Source organism: Aspergillus flavus, chromosome 6 (assembly GCF_009017415.1).
Source record: "Aspergillus flavus chromosome 6, complete sequence".
NCBI classification, from domain to species: domain Eukaryota; kingdom Fungi; phylum Ascomycota; class Eurotiomycetes; order Eurotiales; family Aspergillaceae; genus Aspergillus; species Aspergillus flavus.
In genome coordinates, this window is record NC_092410.1 from 443,454 (window position 1) to 468,066 (window position 24,613).

The 24,613-nt window shown below is 48.0% G+C and overlaps 10 protein-coding genes across 10 annotated transcripts; 5 read left to right on the top strand and 5 right to left on the bottom strand.

Moving 5' to 3' along the window:
- Positions 1-236: 236 nt before the first annotated feature.
- On the bottom strand, positions 237-3,435 carry F9C07_1730715 (uncharacterized protein). The gene is made up of 9 exons (XM_041294300.2): positions 2,934-3,435; positions 2,864-2,879; positions 2,552-2,770; positions 2,233-2,498; positions 2,167-2,181; positions 1,932-2,120; positions 1,409-1,878; positions 1,034-1,358; positions 237-981 (listed from the first exon to the last, which is right to left on the bottom strand). Exons 1-9 carry the CDS (start codon positions 3,219-3,221, stop codon positions 814-816), a joined length of 1,956 nt encoding a protein of 651 aa, XP_041149626.2. The 5' UTR covers positions 3,222-3,435; the 3' UTR covers positions 237-813.
- Positions 3,436-5,558: 2,123 nt separating this feature from the next.
- On the top strand, positions 5,559-7,187 carry F9C07_8012 (uncharacterized protein; the record flags this gene model as incomplete). The annotated part of the gene is made up of 4 exons (XM_071511702.1): positions 5,559-5,784; positions 6,070-6,512; positions 6,575-6,649; positions 6,786-7,187. 4 exons carry the CDS (start codon positions 5,559-5,561, stop codon positions 7,185-7,187), a joined length of 1,146 nt encoding a protein of 381 aa, XP_071367632.1.
- On the top strand, positions 6,561-11,400 carry F9C07_2285786 (Zn(II)2Cys6 transcription factor). Its single transcript, XM_071510781.1, has 8 exons — positions 6,561-7,544; positions 7,597-8,572; positions 8,627-8,917; positions 8,980-9,078; positions 9,140-9,422; positions 9,473-10,056; positions 10,110-10,280; positions 10,332-11,400. The coding sequence occupies exons 3-8, from the start codon at positions 8,841-8,843 to the stop codon at positions 11,314-11,316; spliced, it is 2,199 nt and encodes a 732-aa protein (XP_071367634.1). The 5' UTR covers positions 6,561-7,544; positions 7,597-8,572; positions 8,627-8,840; the 3' UTR covers positions 11,317-11,400.
- Positions 7,199-8,044, top strand: F9C07_8013 (uncharacterized protein; the record flags this gene model as incomplete). The annotated part of the gene is made up of 2 exons (XM_071511703.1): positions 7,199-7,359; positions 7,597-8,044. 2 exons carry the CDS (start codon positions 7,199-7,201, stop codon positions 8,042-8,044), a joined length of 609 nt encoding a protein of 202 aa, XP_071367633.1.
- Positions 11,401-11,513: 113 nt separating the features above from the next.
- On the bottom strand, positions 11,514-12,848 carry F9C07_8016 (uncharacterized protein; the record flags this gene model as incomplete). The annotated part of the gene is made up of 1 exon (XM_041286985.1): positions 11,514-12,848. One exon carries the CDS (start codon positions 12,846-12,848, stop codon positions 11,514-11,516), a length of 1,335 nt encoding a protein of 444 aa, XP_041149623.1.
- A 746-nt stretch (positions 12,849-13,594) lies between these two features.
- On the top strand, positions 13,595-15,251 carry F9C07_8017 (putative pantothenate transporter; the record flags this gene model as incomplete). Its single annotated transcript, XM_071511704.1, has 4 exons — positions 13,595-13,735; positions 13,802-14,007; positions 14,062-14,824; positions 14,883-15,251. 4 exons carry the CDS (start codon positions 13,595-13,597, stop codon positions 15,249-15,251), a joined length of 1,479 nt encoding a protein of 492 aa, XP_071367635.1.
- A 251-nt stretch (positions 15,252-15,502) lies between these two features.
- F9C07_2167354 (heterokaryon incompatibility protein-domain-containing protein) lies at positions 15,503-18,964 on the bottom strand. Its single transcript, XM_071509334.1, has 3 exons — positions 18,758-18,964; positions 16,016-18,693; positions 15,503-15,926 (listed from the first exon to the last, which is right to left on the bottom strand). Exons 1-2 carry the CDS (start codon positions 18,849-18,851, stop codon positions 16,520-16,522), a joined length of 2,268 nt encoding a protein of 755 aa, XP_071367636.1. The 5' UTR covers positions 18,852-18,964; the 3' UTR covers positions 15,503-15,926; positions 16,016-16,519.
- F9C07_8018 (glyoxalase family protein) lies at positions 15,695-16,194 on the top strand (the record flags this gene model as incomplete). Its single annotated transcript, XM_041294291.1, has 2 exons — positions 15,695-15,932; positions 16,022-16,194. The coding sequence occupies 2 exons, from the start codon at positions 15,695-15,697 to the stop codon at positions 16,192-16,194; spliced, it is 411 nt and encodes a 136-aa protein (XP_041149621.1).
- Positions 18,965-19,194: 230 nt separating the features above from the next.
- F9C07_1730779 (uncharacterized protein) lies at positions 19,195-21,014 on the bottom strand. The gene has a single exon (XM_041294283.2). The coding sequence runs from the start codon at positions 20,568-20,570 to the stop codon at positions 19,539-19,541; it is 1,032 nt and encodes a 343-aa protein (XP_041149620.2). The 5' UTR covers positions 20,571-21,014; the 3' UTR covers positions 19,195-19,538.
- A 1,266-nt stretch (positions 21,015-22,280) lies between these two features.
- On the bottom strand, positions 22,281-23,924 carry F9C07_2285789 (fucose-specific lectin). The gene is made up of 5 exons (XM_041294282.2): positions 23,716-23,924; positions 23,487-23,665; positions 23,223-23,436; positions 23,066-23,168; positions 22,281-23,003 (listed from the first exon to the last, which is right to left on the bottom strand). Exons 1-5 carry the CDS (start codon positions 23,747-23,749, stop codon positions 22,598-22,600), a joined length of 936 nt encoding a protein of 311 aa, XP_041149619.1. The 5' UTR covers positions 23,750-23,924; the 3' UTR covers positions 22,281-22,597.
- Positions 23,925-24,613: the final 689 nt, after the last annotated feature.

The window sequence follows — 24,613 nt, forward strand, 5'->3', positions numbered from 1 at the left end:
ATGTTGGTTTCAGTGAGCAGACAGGATATCGGATTGCGCATCCTCGTGAGGGGAAGAGTGGTATTAAATATGGATGCGCCAAAGAGAGTGGGCTGCAGAAAGACTGAAAATTGAATACTTCAAAGTTTGACGATGAACTAACTAGGAGAGCCCCTTTCCGTGTCTAAGTAGGCACCAGCGTGATGGAATTGGGTCCATACTATGCTGGTATTCGACAGAATTCTATAGTCGTGGACCGACTACCGAGCGCCGAAGTGGTCTTGGCGAGATGAGGTCCGAAGGCCGATGTTTGAAACATCGAAGGCAACACAGACCAAGTTTGATTAAAAGTCGAATAAGGCTACTGTTTATCGACGATGACGCAAGACTGCATAACTATTGTGGTATACTTGGTGGGACTTTATAACCGTCGTCCTCTGGATATCTTGGTATACCGCGCACATCGTCTTCAACATGCCGCCAACCTTGCCAACCCCCACCATCCAGCAAGTAAACTGCAGGTCACAAAATAGATCCATCTTTAATCGATTAAGAAGGCGCTTCAGCAAATACGTAGCGGTTCTCTGCTAGTCCCACCGTCCGTGTTACCACATACCGAAAGGTCGGGCGCTTGAAAAGGGCACGTCTTCATTGTGGTAGATCCAAGATGCAACAGGAACCGGTAGCAAAAGCGCTTCAGTGTCTCTCTAAGTATTTCACTCGGAACAGGAACCGGCACCAGCTTCTGTGTTCTGTTGGAGGTTAGTACCCTGTGCGTTGATGTTTAAGAAAATCGATGAATACACCGACACCAAAACATTGAATGTGAGTCCATCACTTAGGCCAGAAAGGTAGATTTTGGTCAAACGGGATGGAAGTTCCGAAAAGGTCCGTTACATCGAACCCAGTCAGAGATCCATCCCCAGCATCCATGTCGTCGATAGCAGGAAAGAACAACGGAAGGGTGTCTGGGCTGGCTAAGGGCGGTTGGTGGTCATGCGTCTGAAGCCAAAGTAAGTAACCGCCGGAGTGAATCTCACGTCGGAATACTTACTTCATTTTCCAAGAAAGACGCGGCTGAGGGAAGGCTATCATCTTGTCTACGTGGTAGATCAGTGTTCACATTAGTCGGCATTGCGATGGTACTTCCATCGTTTCCCTCCACGCGATAAGTACGGACGAAAGTCCGGGCAATATATGCAAACTCAGCAAGCACAGAGCTTGGTAATGAACCGCCGGTAGCATACTCCAGCCTACTAAAGTGGCCTCCAGCTACCTCCAGCAGAGCAAGATTGCTAGCCGTTTCTGGATGGGTCGGGTTGTGAATAACGAGGTCAAAGAGAATAAACAACGCTGATAAGGGTAGATGAGCAAGGATGCTGCACACTAGGTTAGCTGAGTTCCTCGCCTCAGGGGTGGGGATGCATACTAAACTGGCGTGTAAGCCTCCATGTCAATATGTCGCAGTAACTCAATAATCGATCGCGCCGCTTGCATAATAGCCTTTCTGGCGGCTACCTGCCGAGGGCCATCGGAATGCCGTCCCAAATGCAAGGTCAAGCGGCAAAGCGCGATACACGCATTATGGTAGTAAAAATGAGTCTGCAGAGCAATGAATGTCTCACAGGAGCCGTGGAATGATTGTGCCCGGAATGGCTCCCCGGGCCGAAAAATCATCGGTATAGACTGCCGCCATCGTTCGAGTACGCTGTTCATGGTGTCTATCTTCCGGTAGTAAGATGCCTCTGTATTCCACGTTGCACTAATTGAAAACAGAGATTCGTATGCTCTTGATAAAAAGCGAGCAAGACCAGCGCATGCAGTCAGCCAATTATAGTCACCAAACACAGACTCCGGAATGATGGGAACGGGGCATCCTATGTCGGAGTCCATAATCACCTAAAGTGCAAATCATAAGTAGACGTGTCAATTAATCTTTGTATTGTGCTTACCGAGGTAATGCCGTGATGAAAAGAAAGAGTTTTCTCCAAGAAGTAGATAACCCAGAAAGTTCGATATCGGAAATGTTGGTCTGCTGCATCCGATGATGCGTTCAATCTCATACGCTGTGCTACACACGCAGCTTGCTTAATGAAAAGAGAATCCAGGTGCATATAAGAAAAGTTGAGCGCAAATATTGCCTAAATTTATCAATTATGCATCATGTAACATGTGAATAGTACATACCATCGCGGTAATTGCCTGTAATATCATTAGCTAACCGCTCATCCAAGTCTGTGCGAGCTACACTACCTGTAATCCACCCATGCATTCGGCACCGACAAATATATCGGAGGCAAATCCCAAAGCTACCTGGTAGAATTTCCAGCTTTTCCCTTTTCCAGGTTCGAAGGCACCGCCACCATGGTACTGGCAACCCAATGCCAGGACAGTATGATATAATGCAGACCAGTGAATATCCCCTGCAAGATCAGCAGCTAAACTGACGTTCGATATTCTTTGTTCAAATTTTGATCGATCAAGAAATGGATAGACCGGATGAAGCTGGCTAAAGTATGCTACCAGTAGTCAGAAATCATGCCACAGCACCGGAATGGGGTTTGCCTCATACAGCTAACATAAAGCCTCATCGTGGTCCCGTCCACTTCAGGTAAGCTTTCGGGTTTCTGCCATAGTTTGTCGGTAGCCGGTTGTTCATGGTGACGTTCATAGCGATCACTCACAACAGCGGAAATTCGATTCAACAGGCATTCAACTCCGGTGTGGCCCAAGCGATTAGTGAGTGCCCGTATGCGACTTTCAGAAAAGTACCCTATACTTGCGCTCCCGACTTAACGAAGAAACTGTTAGTAGTTTGGATCTCGTGAAACGCAGCATGGACAGTACAAAGAGCCAAAGAAAGCGAAAATAAGAATAAACATACTGTAGCTATCGTGATGCTATGGAGCCCAGGTTAGATTAGCTATAGATTTCCAACTTTAAGAATCTCATACCGTGACAATTGTCTCCAGATAGCGAGTCCTCCCGGGGACGCGATGGTCTTCAATCAGCTGGTCCACGTAGAGAGGCAATGGGTCGGGAGGATCTTGTGCTAGAGTGGTTTGAGTACGTGTGGATATTTCACGCCTGTTTGGCTTGACATGATACTCAGGGGATTTAACATCATCACCGATGTCGCAAGATGGAGTCACACTCGGGGAGGAAAGATTGGCGGTATCCCGAAACTTTCTTCTGTATGCTTGAAACACGCATTTGTCACCTCGTTTCTGAGCCAAGCACATCAGTACATCCTATCATATTACGGAACCGGAGATTCGTTACCTGACAGTTGTGGCATTTTACATCGGGACCGCCGTCTTTTGGCTCTATTAGATCCTGTTCGTTAGCAGCGGGGCCTACATGTGCCGTCAAGTCTTACTTATGCAGCGGACTTTGCGTGCCCTGCACTTATTGCAGGTCGATGACAACCTCTGGCGTAACATCTCAGAGTGTACTCATGTTTGTGTGTAGATGAATTGACTCTGGAAAGCGATGAAGGTTGTATTTGCTTAGTCAACACAACTTTATGTCGCTTAGTCATTTTACATAACATGTAATGCACAATACGTGCATAACTTAGATATGGCACGGGAAATACGAAGAGCGTGTGCTTCAGAATCCAAGAAGAATAGAGGAGGCAATTAACTAATTGAACATGACCTGATCCAGTCAGCTATATGAAATTGATTGATTTGTAATAGAGAGCCGGTTTTTCATGGGGCTGATCGGAGTAGAATATGATCTCGATGTACACCCAGAATTTATATTTCGAGGCTCTAGATGTAGGTTCATCCTATAAAGATGAATAATCCTTGAAAAAGTACACACTCGACATTGACCACCGAGCAAAATTCCTAAGCAGCATATCACTGGCCAATCTGTTGAGGCAACGCAGGCTGGGCTTTCTGTTTGAGCGTGTAGTTTACACTAAATCTTTTTGATCGAAACGTCACTTTGGACCAATGTGAGCTTCTATGAAGTTATATATATACTATTTCAGTATGTAAATAAACGAATATAATTAAAATTTAAGATTTTGCTTAAATGAAGCAAGCTCAAATGGGCTTTTCTAAGGTTCGGGGCGAGTTCGGGAGTCCAGCGAGGAACGTACATCTGTGGAAGATATCGAGATCGTCCGACGGGAGATCAGCTCACATAGATCCATAATTCCGACGATCGATGGACTATCAAAAGTCATGGCTCCCTCCTATTGTTCCAGCCTCACGGAAATATGCAAGAGGACTTAGGCTATGCAAGCTCAAGTATTCTGTCTTGTCTAAATTGGACTTTCGGCGGATCTCGGGGGTTGTGGGACCTCATGCCCTAAGTGTTCAATGATCGGCGTAACAACAGAGAATATGGGGTGTAGAAGTCGTATTCGTAGAATCCCTCATATATGGTATTTGGTATGTAGGGTGATTATTGATCTCAAAATGTGACATCCGTTATGGCTAGTGGGTGAGACTGCAATGCACAGATGGCAAAGGAGTAGGCCGATAATCATACTAGATTGTCTGAACAATTGATTCTTGAAAGTCCAGGGGGCGTTACGAAATGATAAGGACGATTGGCTGGTCACGGCCAGTCATGTACACCATCAGTAATACTTCTCCCTTCTCATTGGGCTTTTCCGCTACTGATTTAACGTGAAGATTGAGAAATATAGCACGGGCGGTTTTGAATTATATTCGCTATATTATCAAACTGAGGAAAAGGACAGTGACAGTGAACAAGAGCTGGCTCCGCCTCCCAGTCCTTACTAGGAACAAATGGACCATTGGAGATGTCCTCGTCACGGCCCACCACGAATTGATCATATCTACAACGTTGGCCCTCATCCTTTTTGTAGCAAAATTACGGAGACGATTTCCCCAGCGGACCAGATGATAGGCACTACTGCAGGCAGCCCCCTGCTTCTTCTTCTCAGTCATCTGCAGACTCTGGCCAATAGGCTTGAGAGTTTGGAAATACTCCGTGGGGAAGCGGTTGAAATTTTCTTCTTAATCATTTGGCAGTAATTCTGAATCCATCTCAGAATGCTCGAGTACCTCTTAAGTACAGAATACATGGCAACTCAGTCACTACTTACCCGACGTAGACCTCCGGAGCTATTCCAATATGGCCATGCCATCTTGACCGAATGTACTAACCATGTTGCAACTGCTCTGTCATAAAGTTGTATCTACACGATAGAATGATGTGCACGCTAGCTTACCCTATACCACAAAATAGGGGTGGGGGATTCTCCTAATTCAAGGAATGAGAGACGGTGTTGCCGTTTGTCCTGTTTTTCTGATTCTATATTTTCCTCCAAAGGAGCTATTACAAAGGAGCCTTGTACCCCTTTCGCGCCATCTCTTCTTAACACTTGAATTGTGATCAGTGGGTACCTGGGTATGCAGGGATAAACTTGAAGCTGATCACAATTTTAGATAGTAGCTGTGTAACTAAGATTGCCCTTACATGTCATGTTCTCTCGATCTAAACAATCGAGATGTACTTTTACGATGCAGAGAATGGATGCTTTAAAGCATTTAAATACTCTGCCAAACCCAACCCTTCCTACAACAAAACCAACCATGAGGGCAATTCAATTTCTAGCCTTTCTGGCTTGTTTGAGCACAGTGTCTGCTTTTAGCGGCCGGCACGCAGCGCATCATGGTCTTCTTCAGATCCCACCTTCATTTGCGTATGGTGATATCCACATGTACCCTGCTCTTCATCCTGAGCATGATCCCAATTATCTGCGCCATCTAACCCCTGAAGATTCCCAAGACCTCTACTACAGTCAAGAAGGACATCGACGTCAGTATACTCCATGCATGTAGCTCATTCTGTGCGTCGCGATCTAACTGATTTTCATAGCTGCCTTACATGGCGCAAAACACGGTCGGTTGCACGCAACCTTCTCGTGACCTACGGTTGTCCTGGACCACTCAAGCCATATTGAGGACGTCAATTGTGGTAACGGAAACATCGAGATCTGATCTGCTCCCGAGGCTTATGCAACCGTCGAAACGGAATGGAAGAAATATGAAAACGAATCGCTTAATCTCATCACTAATCATGTTGGCTGTGGCCACCTCACAGGGGAGTATCGCTCATTCTTCATTGCATCCCAGCCCACCTTCGAGGACAACTGTGTGACTGTCCTCGCTGAGCTCACGGACGAGCAAGAAGAGATCCAGGAAGCCAAGCTGAACTGGGGAACATATCAACGCCCAGATATTGCTAAGCGTCAGCGGATTTTAGGACACGTCAAAGTTGCCAAAGCAGATCCGCAGATGCAGATGCGGAATTTGATGGCTTCCGACAGGCTTAATGGAACCAGAAATATCACGTCCGGGGGAATGAGTGACCTCACGAAGGACGCAGCGGCCGTCAAAAATTTCGTCGGAACTGATTCAATCAATACGGATATTCCGTATGAATATGAGATAGGCCTTGACTATCTTTCGGATAGTGAATATGACCAGTTCGTTAAGCGAGGCTTGTTTTCCTGGATTGTGGAGGGAATCAATGCCATCATCAAGGTACTCATAACGAGATGTGAATTATTATTGAATTTGGCTGGACTAACAATGGACCACTGTAGGCAGTCGTCAACCTTATCGAAAAAACCCGCCAAGCTATTGAGACAGCTGTCAAGATCATAGTCGCGATTGCAGAAGTTAGTCTCAAATTATTGATGGTTCCCTTCGGCGGTCCCATTCGAACAAGGGTACCATCCAGATATCAACTTCGATCATAGAACAGGCGGGGGAAAGTTGGCAACAGACCTATGAAGTGCACTTGGGGGAACTCAGACTGGCTTTGCTCTTTCCAAACCAGGCGCAGCCGTACAGATGGAATGCAAACGTTGTGGGGCCAAGGCCAATTTCAGCTTTGGTGGAGAATTGGCGTTTAGCATCAGCAAGGGTATCTATAGGGCAGAGGTTTCCTTCATCAACCATGAAGACTTTGTGTTTGATGCCATATATGGGATAACCGTTGATGCGAAGGCATTCAAGGAGGGAAGTGCCAAAGGTGGTTTCCAAACGACGATTGAGAAAGAGCTATTCGCCCTTCCTTTCTACGCCATCAAGATTCCCAAGATCATCACGATTGGACCACAAGCGGTTGTTAATACCGCCGCCAGTTTTTACGTTGATGTGCATGGAGAATTCCGGGCTGGTGCTACAGATTTTCCATCGAGAGCGGGGAAGTAATCTTGGATGCCATGGAGCCTCAGAGAAATAAAGCCTCGGGCTTTACACCGCACATTGAACCGATTTTCGAGCTCAAGGGGAAAGTCGTCGCTACTGCGGATCTCGCACTGCCTGTAGGTGTTGAAGTCGCTTTGGATATTCTTGGCGGTACCTGGAAGAAATCCGTTGGTGTGTATACAGCGCCTTCTATTTACTTCACTGCGGGAGTATCCTCCGGTGAAGGGCATGCCTGTAACAACGGGGTTGAACTTCGTGCTGGGGCCAAAAATCGGATCTACAGTTCGGCACTCCGCATATAGAATATGAGTTCAAGGAACTGGACATCACGTTCTACGAGACGGGTTTAGGCTGTCTCTCGTAAGTATCCCTTGCCATAATACCGCAAGGAAACGCGTTAACACCTTTGTAGAGCCAAAGGATGGAATGCAACGCAGGTGGAGCCGACCACGACACTGTTCAACAATGTTGCAGCCACGTTTGGTGGTCAAGAGAATCTTGCTTCCAACACAACGTTCAACCTGACCAAACTTGGGCCCATTATCTATGAGGACGAACACTTCCAGTCAAAAAGCAGCAAAGACGATAAGAACAAGCTGCGAAAACTTCTAAAGACGAATGGTTTCCCCCTGATTCAAGGTGCTGGTCAGACCTCGACTCTAGTTTCCGGAAAGGATGGCCGGATCTACTTGGCCAACAACTCGGCGGAGTACGATATCAGCGCGCCCTGGGGGGACTTGGAGGTGGATAAAAACATCTTCAGCTACGACGTTTTTGGACGCCTCATCTGGTTCGATGCTGAGCGTATCGCTTCGGGTAATGACAAAAGAAGCACCACAGCACTCCCCTACAGTATCTAACTAGGTGGTTTCGCATGGTAGAGCTGGGGGTCTCTGCAGCTGAACATATGCCCCGCCGCGCCAAAGCTGCGTAGGTTATACGCCGCCGACGCTTCTACGGATTTTATGCTACCTTCTAACTCTAGAACATTTCCGATTATGAAATCTAATGGTATTGAAACTTACGGTGTGTCATTCCATCACCCTGAATCTATCAGCGAAAGCGAGAAATAATTTTGCTTTCCCACCGTATGCAAAGGGAAGAATGGACTTCGACTTTTTGCAACTCCCTATTTAGTGGACAAGGATGGGATTGCACGCTATCGATAAGAGCCGGACAAGAACAATGACTTTCTACAAAAGGTATATCATTATGATCGAAAATATTACAAGGTGGATGGAGCAAGTGGCAACCAGTCCAACAAACTTGGTGATACAAAGGCATGCATCACCGTGAGGCTGACTTCAGACCGGAAAAGCACCGTACCAGTGTCTTGAAGGCATTATTTCGTTTACCCTTGTGTTCCGACTTTGCTACTCTTCGGTCATGTATTTTTATACGCTCCTCCACTATTATGGCCACTTTTTAATTGAAGATTGAAGATTCATAGGCACAGTGTGCTGAAAACCAATGTATTAGTCTGGTCAGGTCACCTGATTGGCCACCTAAGCTGTTATAACTGATATAACCCAATAAATACCGTGATGGCCTGCCGGTGGATTGGTGTCAATTTGCCGATCCTCTCGGCTAAGTGTCAAGCGGCAAAATGGCTCATCAACTTGCGCGCTCCACTCTTGCCCAAGATACTTCTCGGCAATGGATTCCCCGGCTGCTATCAGACGCAGGAGACGTCGTCGCGTAGCGGAGGAGAACCGCAAGAGGTCCTTCAGAGCGTACGTATCTAAATTACTGCCATATTTACTCCATTAGTACCACCCAAGCTAATCTATTTTAGGTGCGACCGTTGTAAGGCAAGAAAGAGCAAGTGTGTTGAATCAAACCCTGGCAGATGCCAGCGGTGCGTCGTTAATAACCTACCCTGCAACTTTCAACGGTAGGTTTATGAGAAAGGAGAGATGAAGTAAACACATAATCCACATTCTCACTTTAGATAGACCCAAATCGCCTCCGCCAAGCGGAGATAGCTTGACAGAGTTGACCCAAGATGCAACACTAGTCACACCGACGGATACTGGGAAAGTCACCGCACAGAGCACCTCGTATAATCATAGATCGCTACCCCCAGCGCCAGTGTTGTCTCCACGACTGGCTAGTAATGTTCTTGCAGGAGAGGCTGCCGGGGGCTCATGGCCCAAAGTGCTTTCCCGGCTTCGAGAGGCTTTCTGCTTGGACCCACAAGGGGGCCTAGAAGAACAGCGCATGGCCGTAGGGCAGACTGTAAGTCGAGTCGACATATGTATAAGGTACCTGCGACTCACGAATTACAGCATATGAGCCATCCTACAGCACTCCACCACGCGGAGCTGGAGCGTCTAGAATCGGCTGTGCATGCCTTCCCTCCGCAGCCAATCGCCTCCTTTTTGCTGTCGGTCCTTATCAAACATGCTACCGACACATTCTTTTATGTTGATCAGGCCGCATTCGCGTCGGAGATCCATCATTTCTATACTGACCCAGCCTCGCCGTTGAGGTCCGACTCTAGTTTTGTCTGTCTCGCGATGGCAGCCTTTGCGCTGGCAAGCCAATGGACGACATTGGAGAAACCAGAAGGACACCAGACCACCATCGGTCTTGAAAGGAGTGATCTGGGTAGGGTATTCTTCGATCACGCTCGAATGCTGATACCAGACATAATTGAGCGACCGTGTCTACGGTCCGTCCAGGCTCCCTTTGTATTGGGGGTATACTTGATGCCTGCGAGTGCAATTGGATCATCATACGTCTACCTTGGTTTGGCTTTACGGAAAGCATTGGCATTGGATCTCCACCAAGATGTAGACGACCAAAAATTGAATGAACGCGAGATTGAGGTCCGCCGTCGTCTATGGTGGTCACTTTACTCGTTGGAGCGGTTAGTACCCTTTGTTATATCAAATAGCTACAGTTCATCTAAAGGCATTACAGATGTACTACGGTCAAGTTAAACCGGCCACGTTCCATCAGCGTTGCTGCTATCACGACACCCATCCCATCAGGACTCCCAGCACTGGATCGAAGCCAGAAATTCGATAACCTCAGCTTTCAACTCGCCTATATGCGGTTGGTCCAAATCCTAGACCATATTTCCGATCCTGAGTAGGTCAAAATTACGTTCTCTCAAGGAGACCCCTGTGCTAATTTGCATAGGCTGGGAAGCACCGGTGACGAGCTTGCGCTCCTTGCAAAATACGAATCGGACCTCAAAGAATGGAAAAGGTCCCTACCTCTAGAATTCAAACTTCAGGATACTGACCCCCACGACTCGAGATATCGCGCTATCTTCCACCTCTACCTCAATTACTACTATGCATGGATCACCATAGGAAAAACGTCTCTGATCTCAGTGGTTCGAGCAAAACTCCGCTCCTGTGCAACTGGGTCCCAGCCTGCCCAGGTCAGCAAAGTGGCCAGAAACCTATCGAGATCCTGTGCAAAGGCAGCTCGGAAACTTCTTGGACTGTTCGAAACCGTGAGTACGTCACATAAAATCACCCGATTCTCCTTTACAGACTTCCAGGGCTGCAGCATCGCAACAATCGTCACCTTGCTTGATGGGATCCCCGAACGTGACTCGGGGTACGAGGCACGGGTTGCGTCTGGTCTGGAGCACCTTCGACAGATGGCCATTGGGAACGCGACAGCGAAAATGGGCGTCCGGTTTGTGGAAGCAATACAGTTGATTACCAACGAAGCACGGGAGAAAGTCACTCAGTCCGCATATGCTGCTGGGAGAACGTCCCAGGGTAATAGTGGCATTTCTTCGACAGCTGAGTACTCCCAATGGGCTTTATGGCTCGCGCAACAGGAACAGTCCCAAGGATTCAGTGAAAGGACATCGTCGTTATCTGTGGTGCCTGAAACCATGACACCACTCTCGCAAGTCGGGCAGTGGCCACCAACACACTCTGCTGCAGGCTTGAGGCCTCCATGGGCCGCTTATGAGCGGCAAATGTTTTCTCCAACCTACGTTTCGATGCAGAATCTCGCGCAAGAGCCACAAGTGTATCCAGAGGAACAGGATGCTGACTATGAGTTCCTTCCTGCGCTACATCATGACGAGCAAACCTTTTTGATGGAGCTAACAGGCCTTGGAGTGCTGGATGTTTCTGGATTGTCGGACCCGCTCGAATAATTTCTAGAAGGAAAATCTAGCAAGATAATAGCTACTGCTGTCGTTTTTCCCTGATTACCGTCAGGGCAGTGTTTATGGCACAGACGATTAAAATAGTATATGGCATTATAGGGGCTGGTACTTCCTCATAACTCATTGATATATGTACAATTGAAATTCTTACTCGTCGTCATTAAGACCTCCTCCCTTTAACCCAATCATAGCCTCACCGGAGTTGCGCCATCCTCGGGGAGCGCAGCCCACCGGCTCTTATAAACACGTCCCGCCTTCATGACAGCTAGAACATGTTCGTCAGGCTTGTCAAAGATAGTTACGTTCTCCAAAGGGTTTTTGCTTAAAACCAGCAAATCGGCCTCAAAGCCCTCTTTAATCTGACCGAGACTATCATCGCAGCTCATCATCCTCGCCGGGTTGATAGTCGCACTGCGCAGGACCTCAAGCGGCGAGAGTACCTGCGAACGCAATTGGAATTCCTGTGTTTGAGCAGCGCCCAACGGGCCCAAGAGATCCGAGCCATAACACATGGTAACGCCTGCATCCGATGCGATCTTGAGAGCTCCCAAGCCGGACTCAAGCACCTGGGAATTTTTAGTCTGAGATTCCGGAGACAAGTAGCCCTTCCAACGATCACTGGCCATCTGAGCATAAGTGATGAGCGTGGGGGTCAGGTAGACGCCCTTTTCAGCCATCAGTTGAGCAGTCGGTTTATCGACAAAGTTCCCATGCTCGATGCCCCGAACACCATTATCAATACAATGCCGGATCGCCTTGACCGTGTACGCATGAGCTGTCACAAAAGTGCCCGCATTCGCTGCACACTCAACCATCGCCTGGATCTCGGCGTCCGTGAATTGGAGGTGCTCCAGCTTGTCGGTTGGAGATGCAACACCGCCCGAGCCCATGATCTTGATGAAATCGGCTCCGCACCGGATCTCTTCGCGAACAGCTGCCATGCACTCGGGCACGCCGTTGCACATGCGCCCGAGCGAGTTTTGGTTGTGGACTCCGCCGCAGCATTGGCCGTGCTCATGCGAGTTTCGTAAATCGCCGTGTCCCCCGAATTGCGACAGGGCATGACCGGACAGGAAGATGCGAGGACCTGGAAAGACTCCATCTTCGATGGCCTCTTTCAAGGCGAGTTGGGCTCCACCGCAATCACGGATGCTAGTAAAGCCGCGGTGCAGCATCTGAGCGGCTGTATAAGGCTGGCGCAGCAGGTGCACATCGTTGGGATTCCCAAAAGCTTTGCTCAGGTCGGTGAACCCTGGCACAGCGCACAAGTGAACATGGGCATCAAATAATCCAGGGCAGATATAGCGACCCTGACAATCGATTACAGGTAGGTCGGTCGGTTGATGCTCTCCCTGTGAGATTGACTGAATCTTGCCTTCGCTGATCACGAGTGATGAATTTTCCAAGATCGTGCCAGCTTCAACGTCGACAATGTTGGCGTTGGTAAAGACGTAGCTTTGCGGTGCTGGCTGCAACCAGGGCTTGATGTCAGTCCCTGGGACTTGGGTTGTCTGTGTCATGTCTGCGATCTTCTTGGAGGCAGGAAATGATGCGGAGAAGAGGGATGTAGGAAGAAATCTTGCACGTAGGACTAATATTATAAGAGGACCCCAGCAGTCGAAGCTCATACGCAAGCCCCACTAATATCGCATAAATACCCCTCTTCAGATAAAGGCTAGAGTGTTGTCGGGATCCTGACCTGACCGGGGCCAGATTGCCGACCTCCGTCCCGACGGACCGATGTGCATCTTCATCAGCTTTATAGAGCAGCTGTTAGGTTTTGGGGGGGATAAACATAATGATTCTCCTCGCATATGCAAAGCTGTACCTATGACCCCTCGATATCCCATGTTTTGTTACCTAAGGTCATGTTATGTGAGAGCTATCAAGCTCCAAGATCGTAGTAAGAAAGCTGATTGATTGATTGGGTTTGCCTACATTGCTCAGGCGCGTGTGGATCACATGATCTTAGGCGACCAATCAGGTGACTGACATGTTATCTTTAGTGGACGGTGCTTTCGGATATCTGCCCTGGTGGACTGCGTCGGATCGCTGTCCACCAGCTATGATACTTCTTATCTTACCCCACAAATGATAAGGCATTGTGGATCTGGGGAAATGATTCATGCGTTTTTGCATGCTGCTCGACGACGCATATAATAATGACATGGCCTACTCCACTATCGCTCGGCCGTGTATCCCTCTTCATGCTAAGAAGCGCCAGCAGTAATCTCGCCCTCCCGACTCGTTGCTCAGTCTTTCACCCATGGATATTCCGAAATCCCCTTGTGCGGACATTAAAGATGAGGAACGACGAGTTGGCGAGCTAGTTAATCTTCCGGCATCCTACAGCGATGAGGAGGAAAAGGCAGTGGTGCGGAAAATTGACATGATCATTCTACCGTTTGTAAGGAGCCTTCCTGTCCACTTCTATTGCTCTTGGGTTCAATAACCAACGGTTCTGGGCTATAAGCTCTGCTTCGTCTTTTTTCTACAGTACCTAGACAAACAGAGTCTCAGCTATGCTGGTGTATTCGACTTGATGGGGGACTTGAACCTGACGAGCTCGCAATATTCCTGGTGCAGCTCTATATTCTATGTTGGCCAGCTTGTTTCTGAATACCCCTTCATTTACCTGATGAGTCGACTCCCTTTAACCAAGTTTGTTGGAGTTACGGTGTATGTTGTCCTCCACTAATCTTGCTCAACCTGACATTTTGCTAAATATGATAGTATTGTTTGGGGTGGAATGTGTATGTGTCTTGCCGCACCGAAGACGTACAATGGATTTGCCGCCGTCAGGTTTCTTCTCGGCTTCAGCGAAGGCGCAGTCTCGCCAGCCTTTGTCACGATCACATCTATCTGGTACCGGCAAAAAGAGCATACGACCCGCACTGCGCTCTGGATCTCCATGAATGGCCTGGCCCAAGTCATCGGCTGCCTGTTAATGTACGGCATCGGCAAAAACACAGCCCTATCCATTGCACCCTGGCGCGTTTTGTTCTTAATATGCGGGGCCATGACCTCGGCTGCAGGAGTATGCTTCTTGGTGCTCATGCCCAGCGGACCCAAAGACGCATGGTTCCTTAACGCCCGTGAAAAGGAAGTTTTACGGCAGCGCATGGCGCAAGACCACGAAGGCGGCGATAAGACGTCTTTCTCGATCCCACAACTCAAAGAGGCACTCACGGACCCCAAGGCATGGTTGGTCTTCTGGTTCGGAGTGCTGGTCACGATGCAGTCCCCCGTACTGACCTTTGCGTCGCTCGTCATCGAGTCCCTTGGCTACAGCAAGCTGGACACTATGTTGTACACGGCGCCCTCTGGTGCCGTTCAAATGGCCTTACTATGGATCGGAGTCGCGCTTGCCGCTATTCTCCCTCGTCAGCGGACACTAGTTGCGCTGATGCTCATTATCCCACCTCTTGTCGGCACTGTCTTTCTGTTTAAGCTCGACTTGAGCGCTGAGTGGGGTATGATTGCTATGTCTTGGTTGGTAAGTTGACTCCTTAACCTTTTACCCAGCAAATATCATGCTAATGATAGCACGCCAGGCCTCATGCATAACAGCCTCCATGTCCATTCTTCTCTCCCTCTCTGCTTCCAATGTCAAGGGAAACACAAAACGCGCCATCGTCAACACAATGTTCTTCATTGGGTATTGCGCCGGATGTATTGGATCTCCGCAGTTGTGGACGAATAGACCTCGCTACACTGAAGGTGTCATCACGTCTATTGTTACGTGGTGTCTCTTATTCGTTGCGGTGATTGTCTACCGATTGTTGTGTATGCAGGATAACAAACAACGCGAGGCAAAGGCCGGTGCCAGTGTTGACATGAGCGGAGATATGTTGGAGGAGAACGGGCTACACGCAGCCGATATGACGGATAAGAACGACCCGTCTTTCCGATATGCTTTGTAGACTATGATTAATTTAATATTATATAGATTTATACCTGAATAGACGAGTTTCTCCCACCTCCTACACAAACGAGGTTTATTTGGAAAGTTGACAGTAACATTGATGCCCAACGTGGCTTTCTCTAAGACACTAATGCAGCTCGTTAATTAGGGCATGAACGACGCCCATGAAACATTAAAGTAGGTATTATTGATTTGGGGGTACATATAACAAAGAGCAAATAATGGTAGGGATATGGGTGATTACTAGGCAGAAAGATCTGCCTAGTAAGAAGAGATCCAGACTTCTCATCGGTTCGGCGAATACTTCAATCCGACGTTGCAGTGGCCAAACCTTCCCCTCAGAGATACCGCTTACTTTCTCTTGCTCATATCCAATCCAAGTATTGCACCCCGCAAGTCCTCCATCCCCAACATCACACTCAACAGTCCAAACTCACCTCAATGGCAATCGACCACACCACTCTATTCGTCCCCGAAGCCAAATTCCAAGAATGCCTCAACTTCTACCTTTCAGCCCTCAAACCACTTGGCTATGAAGTTCGCCATCAATACGGCGAGTTCGTCGTTGGACTAGGATCCATAAACGAAGACCTGGATAGTTACAAACGAGCCGACTTCTGGGTCTTCGGAACAAAGACTGTACCTGAGCGTGCTGCTCATATCGCATTTACCTCTCACGGTATGTATACCAAATTTTTTTTTTTTTTTTAAAAAAAAAAAAGGAATATATAAATAGAGAACTTGGACTTGGACTTACGATACCTTTAGATCATGCTTCTGTTGACGCTTTCCATGCCGCAGCGATTGAGGCTGGTGGGAAGGATAATGGTCTGCCAGGTTTAAGGGAGTTTTACCATCCTAAGTATTATGCTGCTTTTGTGTTGGATCCGGCGGGGAATAATATTGAGGTTGTTGATCATGGGGTTTCTTTGGATGCGTGAATTTGGAATGTGAGGAGGTGGATTGTTGTTCGTATGTCGACACGCAGGATGTAGTTAGCCATTTTATGAGTACTCATGTCTATGACTGCTTTTTGATGCTTCTCTTTTCAGGGTGACTCTTTGGTCGCATTCAGCTAGTTCTAATATGGTATTGGTATGTGTATTCTCTCTAGAAGCTATCTGGTAGTGGGACGGGCCTGACGTCCCTCTTTCGTATGAATCATCGTTGACAACCTATATATCACATATCTGGCATCTTTACTTTCATGATACTAGAACGTAGTAGGGAGGAGCCACACTGCTAAATATAGTAAATTAAAACACTCTACCCCAACACAACCAACTTCCACTCCCTCTCCCGTAACGAAGTCCAGTCCCGAATCGCAATCCACGCAAACCCCTCCCGAGACGCGATATCACCCTTCGAATCCCAAGAGATAAGCATGACCCCGATAGCCCCGTTGTCAATGTGACCAGCATCCCAGTTACCTCTATTTTGGGCGACGGCCACAAGCTCAACACTATCCCCTGGCTTTAGCGATGGTGCGGTATGGGACCAGGATACCTGAATGAATCTATCGGATCCTTGAGATAGGGTGGCTTCCCAGGTAGATGAATCGGATGCATCATCGACTGAGTGCCGGCTTGTCACGGTGAGATGGGCGGAAGCGGTCCAGAAACAGAGGAGTGAGGAAGGGCTGATTGACGGATTAGTCGGGAGGTCTTTCATGGAGACTTCGTGTGGTCTAGATGAGCGATTTGGGAGTTTGGACCCCTCCACGAGCAGATCGACTTCGCTGTTGAAGTTTGCATTCTGTCTCATTTCCGTCATTGTAGACCCGTCATCAGAAACACGATAGAATCTAAGACCCAGAGCCTCCATAGTCAAATTCTGATTAGCCAGTTTAGTCTGTCCATCACTTGTCCAACCAACCCATGACCAGCTGGGAAATTGGCTCTGGTCTTGAGACAAGGTCTGCACACCGTGTCTCCTTCTTAATGCATGGCTCCGATGACCCCATGCAAGGGCAGATTCAAGAAACGCTGTCGGCATACCCCAGAAGAATCTCTCGGCTGTGGACCTCTCCAAAGCCCCAATAATACCAAGGAAAGCATTCAATCCATCGCTATCGAATGATAATGCCCGACCGGAGTAATCCTCGAGGAGGACCCGGTAGAAATGGTCAAAGGTAACAATATCCGAGTTCCACGAGAGGTTCAGCTCGCCTGCGCACAGACTAGTCCGATGCGGGTCGGGAGATATGTTTGGGATCTCACGGAAGCTGTCCTCGCACCAGAAGGCCTCTTCACATTCCCAGAAGACTTGCTCGGCTGTGAAAACAAGAGACCGAGAAGCCAGAAACCTCTCTTGTAAAGTCCAGGCTCGCGTGTCCCAGATAGTTTCACCCAGATATCCTGCGGCACGTCCTGTGCGAAGATCGACTTTGACGCCGAGGGAGGGATCGAGAGATTGTACTAATGTGACGTCCCGAATCTTGAAGGGTTCTTGCTCCTGACGTCGTGAGCCAGGTTTAACTCCGGCGAGGGGCGTGTTGGCATCAGTGCAGGTCGAGGAGATAATAACGACCGTCGCTAAAGTGTAAATCGAGTCCATTCGTGAGATGAACTGGGCTTTATCCTGGTCATCATCTTGTACTATGCAAAGGCTGTCGACCCAGAGATACCGCTCCCCAAGTCCCTTGGTAACCTGCAGAGCGTCCTCGGTAATATTAGGAAGAACCTCTGGTGAAAGAGCCCCTGGCTGTGAGAACGTCTGGATGTTCTCCTTTAGGAGACGCAGCGTCTTCGCCTTTCCCCAGACATAGCTTAAACAGACCCATTGGTCATTCTCCTCGGCGAATGTCAAGCACCTGCGCTCAACGTCGATTACCCGCGGTCGGATATTCGGTGTCCCTTTGAAGATTTGAGAACACTTTGCCCCGTGTATCTCCTGACACATCTCTTTCCATCGTTTGAAGAGCGTCAAATCTGCTACTATGGGTCTTTGACGTCCAGCGTATGGTTGTAGTTTCGGAGAAATGGCATCTTCCGAAGGGCAATGATAACATACATCATCCGATGATTCTTCATACCTTTGCAGAAAAAAGGTCAGGTGTTGGGATTGTCCAGGATCATTGTCATCAAGCCGTGGAATCGAGCAGCTGATTCTGATCCGATCAGAATGTGCTTTTTCATCGACAAGCCCATCTTTGTTTCGAGTCACGGTATGCCAGTCAGTCTCCAGGGACACCACTACATGAGTTCTGGAGATATCGAGTTCGTTTGTCCGATCTCCTGGATTCGCTGCAAACCAATCCTTGACAATACTGACGAGCTTCCTGCAGAAAATACAGCTCTTGGAGCTACTCAGCAGAGTAGGAAATTCCCTTTGGAAGAAGTAGTTGTTACTAGCATATTCCGCAGAATCGTGGAAACCAACGTATTCAAAATCTATGTGACGACATATAAAGCATAGGTCATTGGTAGCAGAGCCGTGACCTACTCATTAACTTACTTAAGAGAATTGTCACTTACGCAACCAAGCCAGGAGAGAATCACTCACTATGTATATCAGAACTCAAACTCAGTCTATCATCCTCAGGTACCGATAACACCAGAGATCTCGACGATATCGAGGCTTCAGCTATCGAAGACATGACCCTATCACGCACTCAAGGAACACTTATGAACAACACAAGCGAGGATCAAGATCACCAGGGAGAGAGGGGTTTTCTGCAACAGTTTAGCTACTAATAAGATTAGGGTTAAGCCTTGGTTGACAGCGCTCCATTGGTCGTGTTGATGTGGATAGACGTCAGCACTAAAACACCGGTCCACAGTGACATTTGATGCCATTGGGGACATGGACGTATTCTCGCGTGACATTCCGTGTCTTGTGGTCTAGACTGCTATGCTAAGGACATTATGGCTTGGCTTCCGTTTCCAAGACACGAGCCAATGACAGCTGGAGCTATTACTAAAAGAAAAAGAAATGTGACAATGTGTGGTAAAGCCCAATGTAGCTTATCCGGCTAAGGGTCAAGGAAAATATTCAGTATAAGAGATAGCATATCGAGCCACCCGAGGCCAGCAGAGTAATTATACAGCAGTAGTGAGTGAGGAGCTGTAGGGTATCATGGTGTAATCAATGCAATATGCGATTTTCGAGGCGCGGCCCGGCACAATGTAGGGATAGTTGGTGCTATAGCATAACACGGCATGGAGCGTAACTATGTACTGGGCACAGCCCGGGAAGGTACTTCAGTTCATTATAGATAATATATGCCAGTTTGAATTGTCCGTGTCGAGCCCGCCGGTAGCGACCAGAGAGGACATAAGGGAGGTTATCGGCTTCTTCTCCAAGGGGATCGCCTTCTGCCTCGGCTCGAACTCGCCTCAGTGTTACTATGTCCTGGACTGCTGTAAAGAAGACGGTCACTAGAGAGCGCATGAGGAGGGCACGAGATAGGCCTGACAACAGTGGCAAAGTGACCAGAAGATTTGTCGTTGGTAGATCGTAGGCATTGATCGGTATCGGCAGGGTGTTCCAGGTCATTGATTCGAAAGGGATAGTCGTCGGTGGAGTGGTGCAGCGTTGAGATATGGTTGAGATGCAGCGGGCTCTGAACTAAATTAACCAATTTATTCAGAATGGCAAATTCCATCTTCAGCTTAATACTTGTCGCCATGGAGCCGTAGCCATGTTTGATTGCATCATGATCGGTATGATCCAGGACCACAAGGCAGACAGTCGAGGCGAGCACAAAAGCATTCATGACTATTAATTCGCTTTTCACTCGGCAGCCCTCCTGGCCTTTGGCATCCAGAATAGGCTTGAGGTTTCGGAATGCTACCCAAAGATAGATGCCTGATAGGACCAATTCGCGCGCACACGAACAGGCTATAACAAAGTGCTCATATTTGCGGGAGAATGACTCCAAGGCGGGTCTTGTGGTAAATTCGATAAACGCCCTAACGAGGTATAGAATAGTTAGAGGGAGGTGTAGGGTACAGGTGGTAAAGATGATAAAACACAGGACATGTTCTGGTGTCTTGTCCATGGTAACAAGGTGAAGACGAGCGTAGAGAACCGTAGCGCTGCCTGTGACCATGACGAGGAACCCTAAACTATAGGCGATTTTTATCAAGGCTGAAGGCCCCATGTCCGCTAACGAAAGCACCACAGCTGTGACGAATATGATGATCCCCATTGCGGTCACTAAGAGGCTCCAGAAATAGCAGCCATTGTAGCGTCTGAAGAAGCTGAATATCCAGTAGAACAGCTCCACGGAGTTGTAGGCGGCAATAGCCAGGAGGGGAATGGCAGCCAGAGAAGTTTCACGGTCAAAGACCGGAGGCTCTGTCACCGCAGACATTTCACCTCGAAGTGTCAGGCATTGAGATCAGTGAATTATCTCAAGTCTCATTAAAAAGGCAAAGAAGGAGTGATCAAATCAAGATTGAGTGCAGACCTGCAGGTAAAAGAATAACAAGAAAAGCCTGCAGTATAGGGCAAGACAAAGAGGCTCTGATTGTGACAGACAAAGTTTTACTTGGCCAATTTAGGGCCGGACCCCGAAGACCCTCAGCTGCATGGCGATCGGACACCATAGCAATTGTTCGCCTCCACAAAGCAACACGGTCTGAGCCTATTTGCAATGGTTCCCTGTACTCCGTACCCCTCAGGACATCCCGTGCCCCGTTCTCTGACCTAAAAGAGTATCCCGAGCGAAGCGCCGGTAAATGATCCTTTCCTGTGAGAAACTTAGAACTCAGCATAGGCTGCCTAAAGCTATTCAAAAGCTCTACCGAGGCAAAAGTACCATCCCCGAACGCCCTCAAACGTTACCAGTCACACAGTCCCCGTTTATGTACTACATAGCTCTAGTCGGTATGCATCATATTCCAAATAGCTCATGGATTGGCACCTAGCAACTGCTTTGAAGGAATGAGTATATGAGCTAATGCATGCAGGACTAAGCCAACAGCCTTTTTAACCCTAGCGAATCTTGCATACATGTGTTGGGTTAATTAGAGGCTCCTCGGAGAGTCACCCTGGCTGGAACAAGCTCACAGATAGATCATGCAGGGTCCATCTCGTACAGCTCCTCCCTTGACAAAATACCCACTAGGCCCAGCCGCCAATAAGCCTCAGCTAGCAACATCGACAACAAAGAGAACGGAGCTAGTGCAGGTTGGGGACTGTCATATAGGTCATATTTTGGCTTTTAGCCGTTGGGTATGTGGCGTTTCGTAGTCCCCGACGGCGTGCCGGAAGCTGCATCCGCCATTAACCCTCATCGCTGATCAGACAAAGACAAGTGGAAATTAAGTTTGACAGCTCGACCATCGGGTTTCTTCGGACACGATGGAGGGTCGATTAGGTCACCGAGCATTATTCCAAATTCAAAACCAAGGCATATGCAGGTGAGTTGATTGTCATTTTATGACGGACAGCACGGGGGTGTTGAATGTTGATCCTTTTCATTCGCCACCTCTTTTAGATCCTAGGTGTTATATAACCCATACCAAGATGAGTAGGTACTGTACCTCTGTTTCCCGAGGCTTGGACCCACTGTGGAGCTTGCCTTGGTCGTGCACTTCAGATGATGGGCTGCCCGGTGAGATTCGATCCAGCTGCCTCTACTACCTCATTGTCTAACGAGTTCTATATTTGAGATATTGGCCAGTGCTGCCCAACCTTGGCCTGTTCTCGTTAGCATTGCACTGTGAAAGGAATTGTGCTATCCCAGCAGAATAGCTCAGCTACCCCTGACAGGACCCGCGTGGCAAAGAGGAAAACTTCTGGTTGGCTCACAATTACTCCCCGGGAAGTGGCTCCTGACTTTCGCTACTTATTCTCCCCAATTCAGCGTCACTCTATGTGGAACTGTCAGAATTCTTGATTCTCATCCAAAACGCGTATGTGATCTTCTCATGGAACTCCGCGTCTTGAGGGTCTGGACCCCTTCTCTGCCACGAGAGACGATGCCGTCTTCTCAGTGTTTGACTTTCTATAGTAAATACACAAAGGAGGGTTCCTGAAATTACTCGGGTAAGAAAGCTTGCTACTGATGTCTCAAACTAGTGGCTACTGAGCGAAAATTTGACACTGGGCTAATTTGAGGTTTATGTATGGCAAACGAGGTGATGTGAGACGAGTACAATTTGGCTAGCATTTGATCAATGACAACAGTGACATATCGGAACGCCTGTCAGAACTAGCAACATAGTGAACTATCAACAGTTTAACGTGTGATAGTAGCAATGTACCGTTCAAGCTAAGGAGTAGCTGGTACATACATGGAGGCTCGATGACCAATTTGTATTCTTGAACCAAGCATTCGGTCGGTAGTAGACAGACCTGAATATGGCCAATTGCCTCCTGTGCCCAACGAAAAGTCTACTCAGCCGGAGGGAGAGCCCGGCGACCCAGCTGCGATCCGTGTGCTTTGCCCCATGTCCACTCACTAATGGCACTGACATATGTGCCATTTTGAAAGTACAGACGCAGCTCAGGCCCTTCCCAGCTAATGATCGCAATTTCCGAGCCCTGAATGACTGGTGTAATGGTTCTCTTGTCATGGTATCCTTGGCCATGATCCCAACACACTTGCCAAATTGTGTTGTCAGAGTTGACAAAATAGATCCGCATGTAAATGCTACTTTTACCGGGGTTAAAGTTCGTGGCTGCGATTGCACAGCGAGGAGGAGCCTTGTCAAAGATGGTAGTCAGTTCCTTATACCATCCGGTATGGGGATCATATGCTCGCTGGACAAGCTTCAAATTGTCGGTTTGGAACCAGACCCTATGAGCCGGAGAAGTATTAATGGATCATTCACTTAGCGTATAGGGATGGGGTGACTGTACCTAATGCTTGGACCATCGTAATCGGTGTAGCGCCAGCAAGTAACTCCAATACCAGTGCCAGGAAGCGCAACTCCAAGGTTTGTGCCTTCCTTCCAGCCGTCTCCTGTCGCGATGTTAGGAAACCATCACCGAAATTGGGAATTTCGAAGTGCCTTACCATTCCACATATACTCCTGTATCGTGTTATCAGTTTTCTGGGCATAGATACGCAACTGCAACGCATTCGTTCCTGCCAGAAAGACAGACCCGATTCGAGAGTAAGGAGCAACTGTGAATTTAGCGCCAGCCAGCGCGCCGTTGTACCATCCGCTGCCACTATCATAAGCAGCTTCCTGAAGGACGTTGTCTTCGGTAAGACTGTAGACACGAATCTTGAAGTTCGTTAGCTTTCAGGATATCATAAGCGTAATGCCTGACCTACATTTTTCAGTTCCTTAGATGTCGCAGCGAGAGGGGTACCAAGCTTCGCCTTGGCGATAACATTCTTTGCCGTACCATTCGCCCACCCACTCTCATAGAGACTCTCGCGAATACTACCGTGAGAGTCCTGAAAGTAGACACGGAGATGGTTGGTGGAGTTCACCGCAGCAATTCCGGTACCTGTCTCTCTGTTAACATCAAAGAGGTCGTATCTCTGGTCTTATACTTACGGAAAAGAACTTCTTGGGCGCCAGGAGTAGACATTGCCGCAAGTGAAAGTTTCGTTGATACTTAAGACTATGTTTCTCTGAAGTATGAGTTTCGTTGGTTTGATTTAGTTCTCTGAGTAGACGGATAAACCGGGCTTCTTATATTCAACCAAGGTCAGACGGATTACAGCAATTATAACATGTCAACTATAACATTTGCTCATTCCTCTCTGCCTCTGTCCGTATCCTAGTCTGCTGGCCTTCCACCACAAACATAGAGTCCATCATCTCACTCGTGCAGCTGTGTTTCCTCAGCCCCGCAGCTGGCTCTTAGTTGCATGCGTCAAATACTCAATTGGTTGAATGTCTGCAATGCATGCCAGTGGCTGGCTGAACATGCAACCTCTTGGTCGAGATACTCTCGGTTACAATGGCCAGATACAGAGACCAATTGCTATGATATACTATGGTCTAATAATTTACTTAAAAGTATATAAAACGCCATTCTACAAGTATGTTCTATCCTTGGTGGCCGGCGCCATCCAATACTGCTTGTCTAGATCATGTAACCTAACTACATACTCACTCCAACCGTGCGATGTGCTTATTGTGTTTCACGTCTCGTCGTTGAGCTCTTGTTGAAAGTTTCATTTAACTTTCGTAGGTTTTACCTGTCGTCGTGCCACGTCGTGCAGCCGATTTTCTCTGGCTCTATTTTCTAACGCAGGGCTGAAGAGGAGAACTCAATTACGTGGCATGGCCTGCATATGCAGAGTCCATTTGTGGACTTCCTCGGCGAGCAATGTGTGTCATAGAATTCGATATTCATACGCTCCCCACTACGAATAAGATGTCCCCAACAGCAGGTGCATCGAAATTTACCTAGGACAATAATTTCAGAATGCAAAGGTCAAGTTGG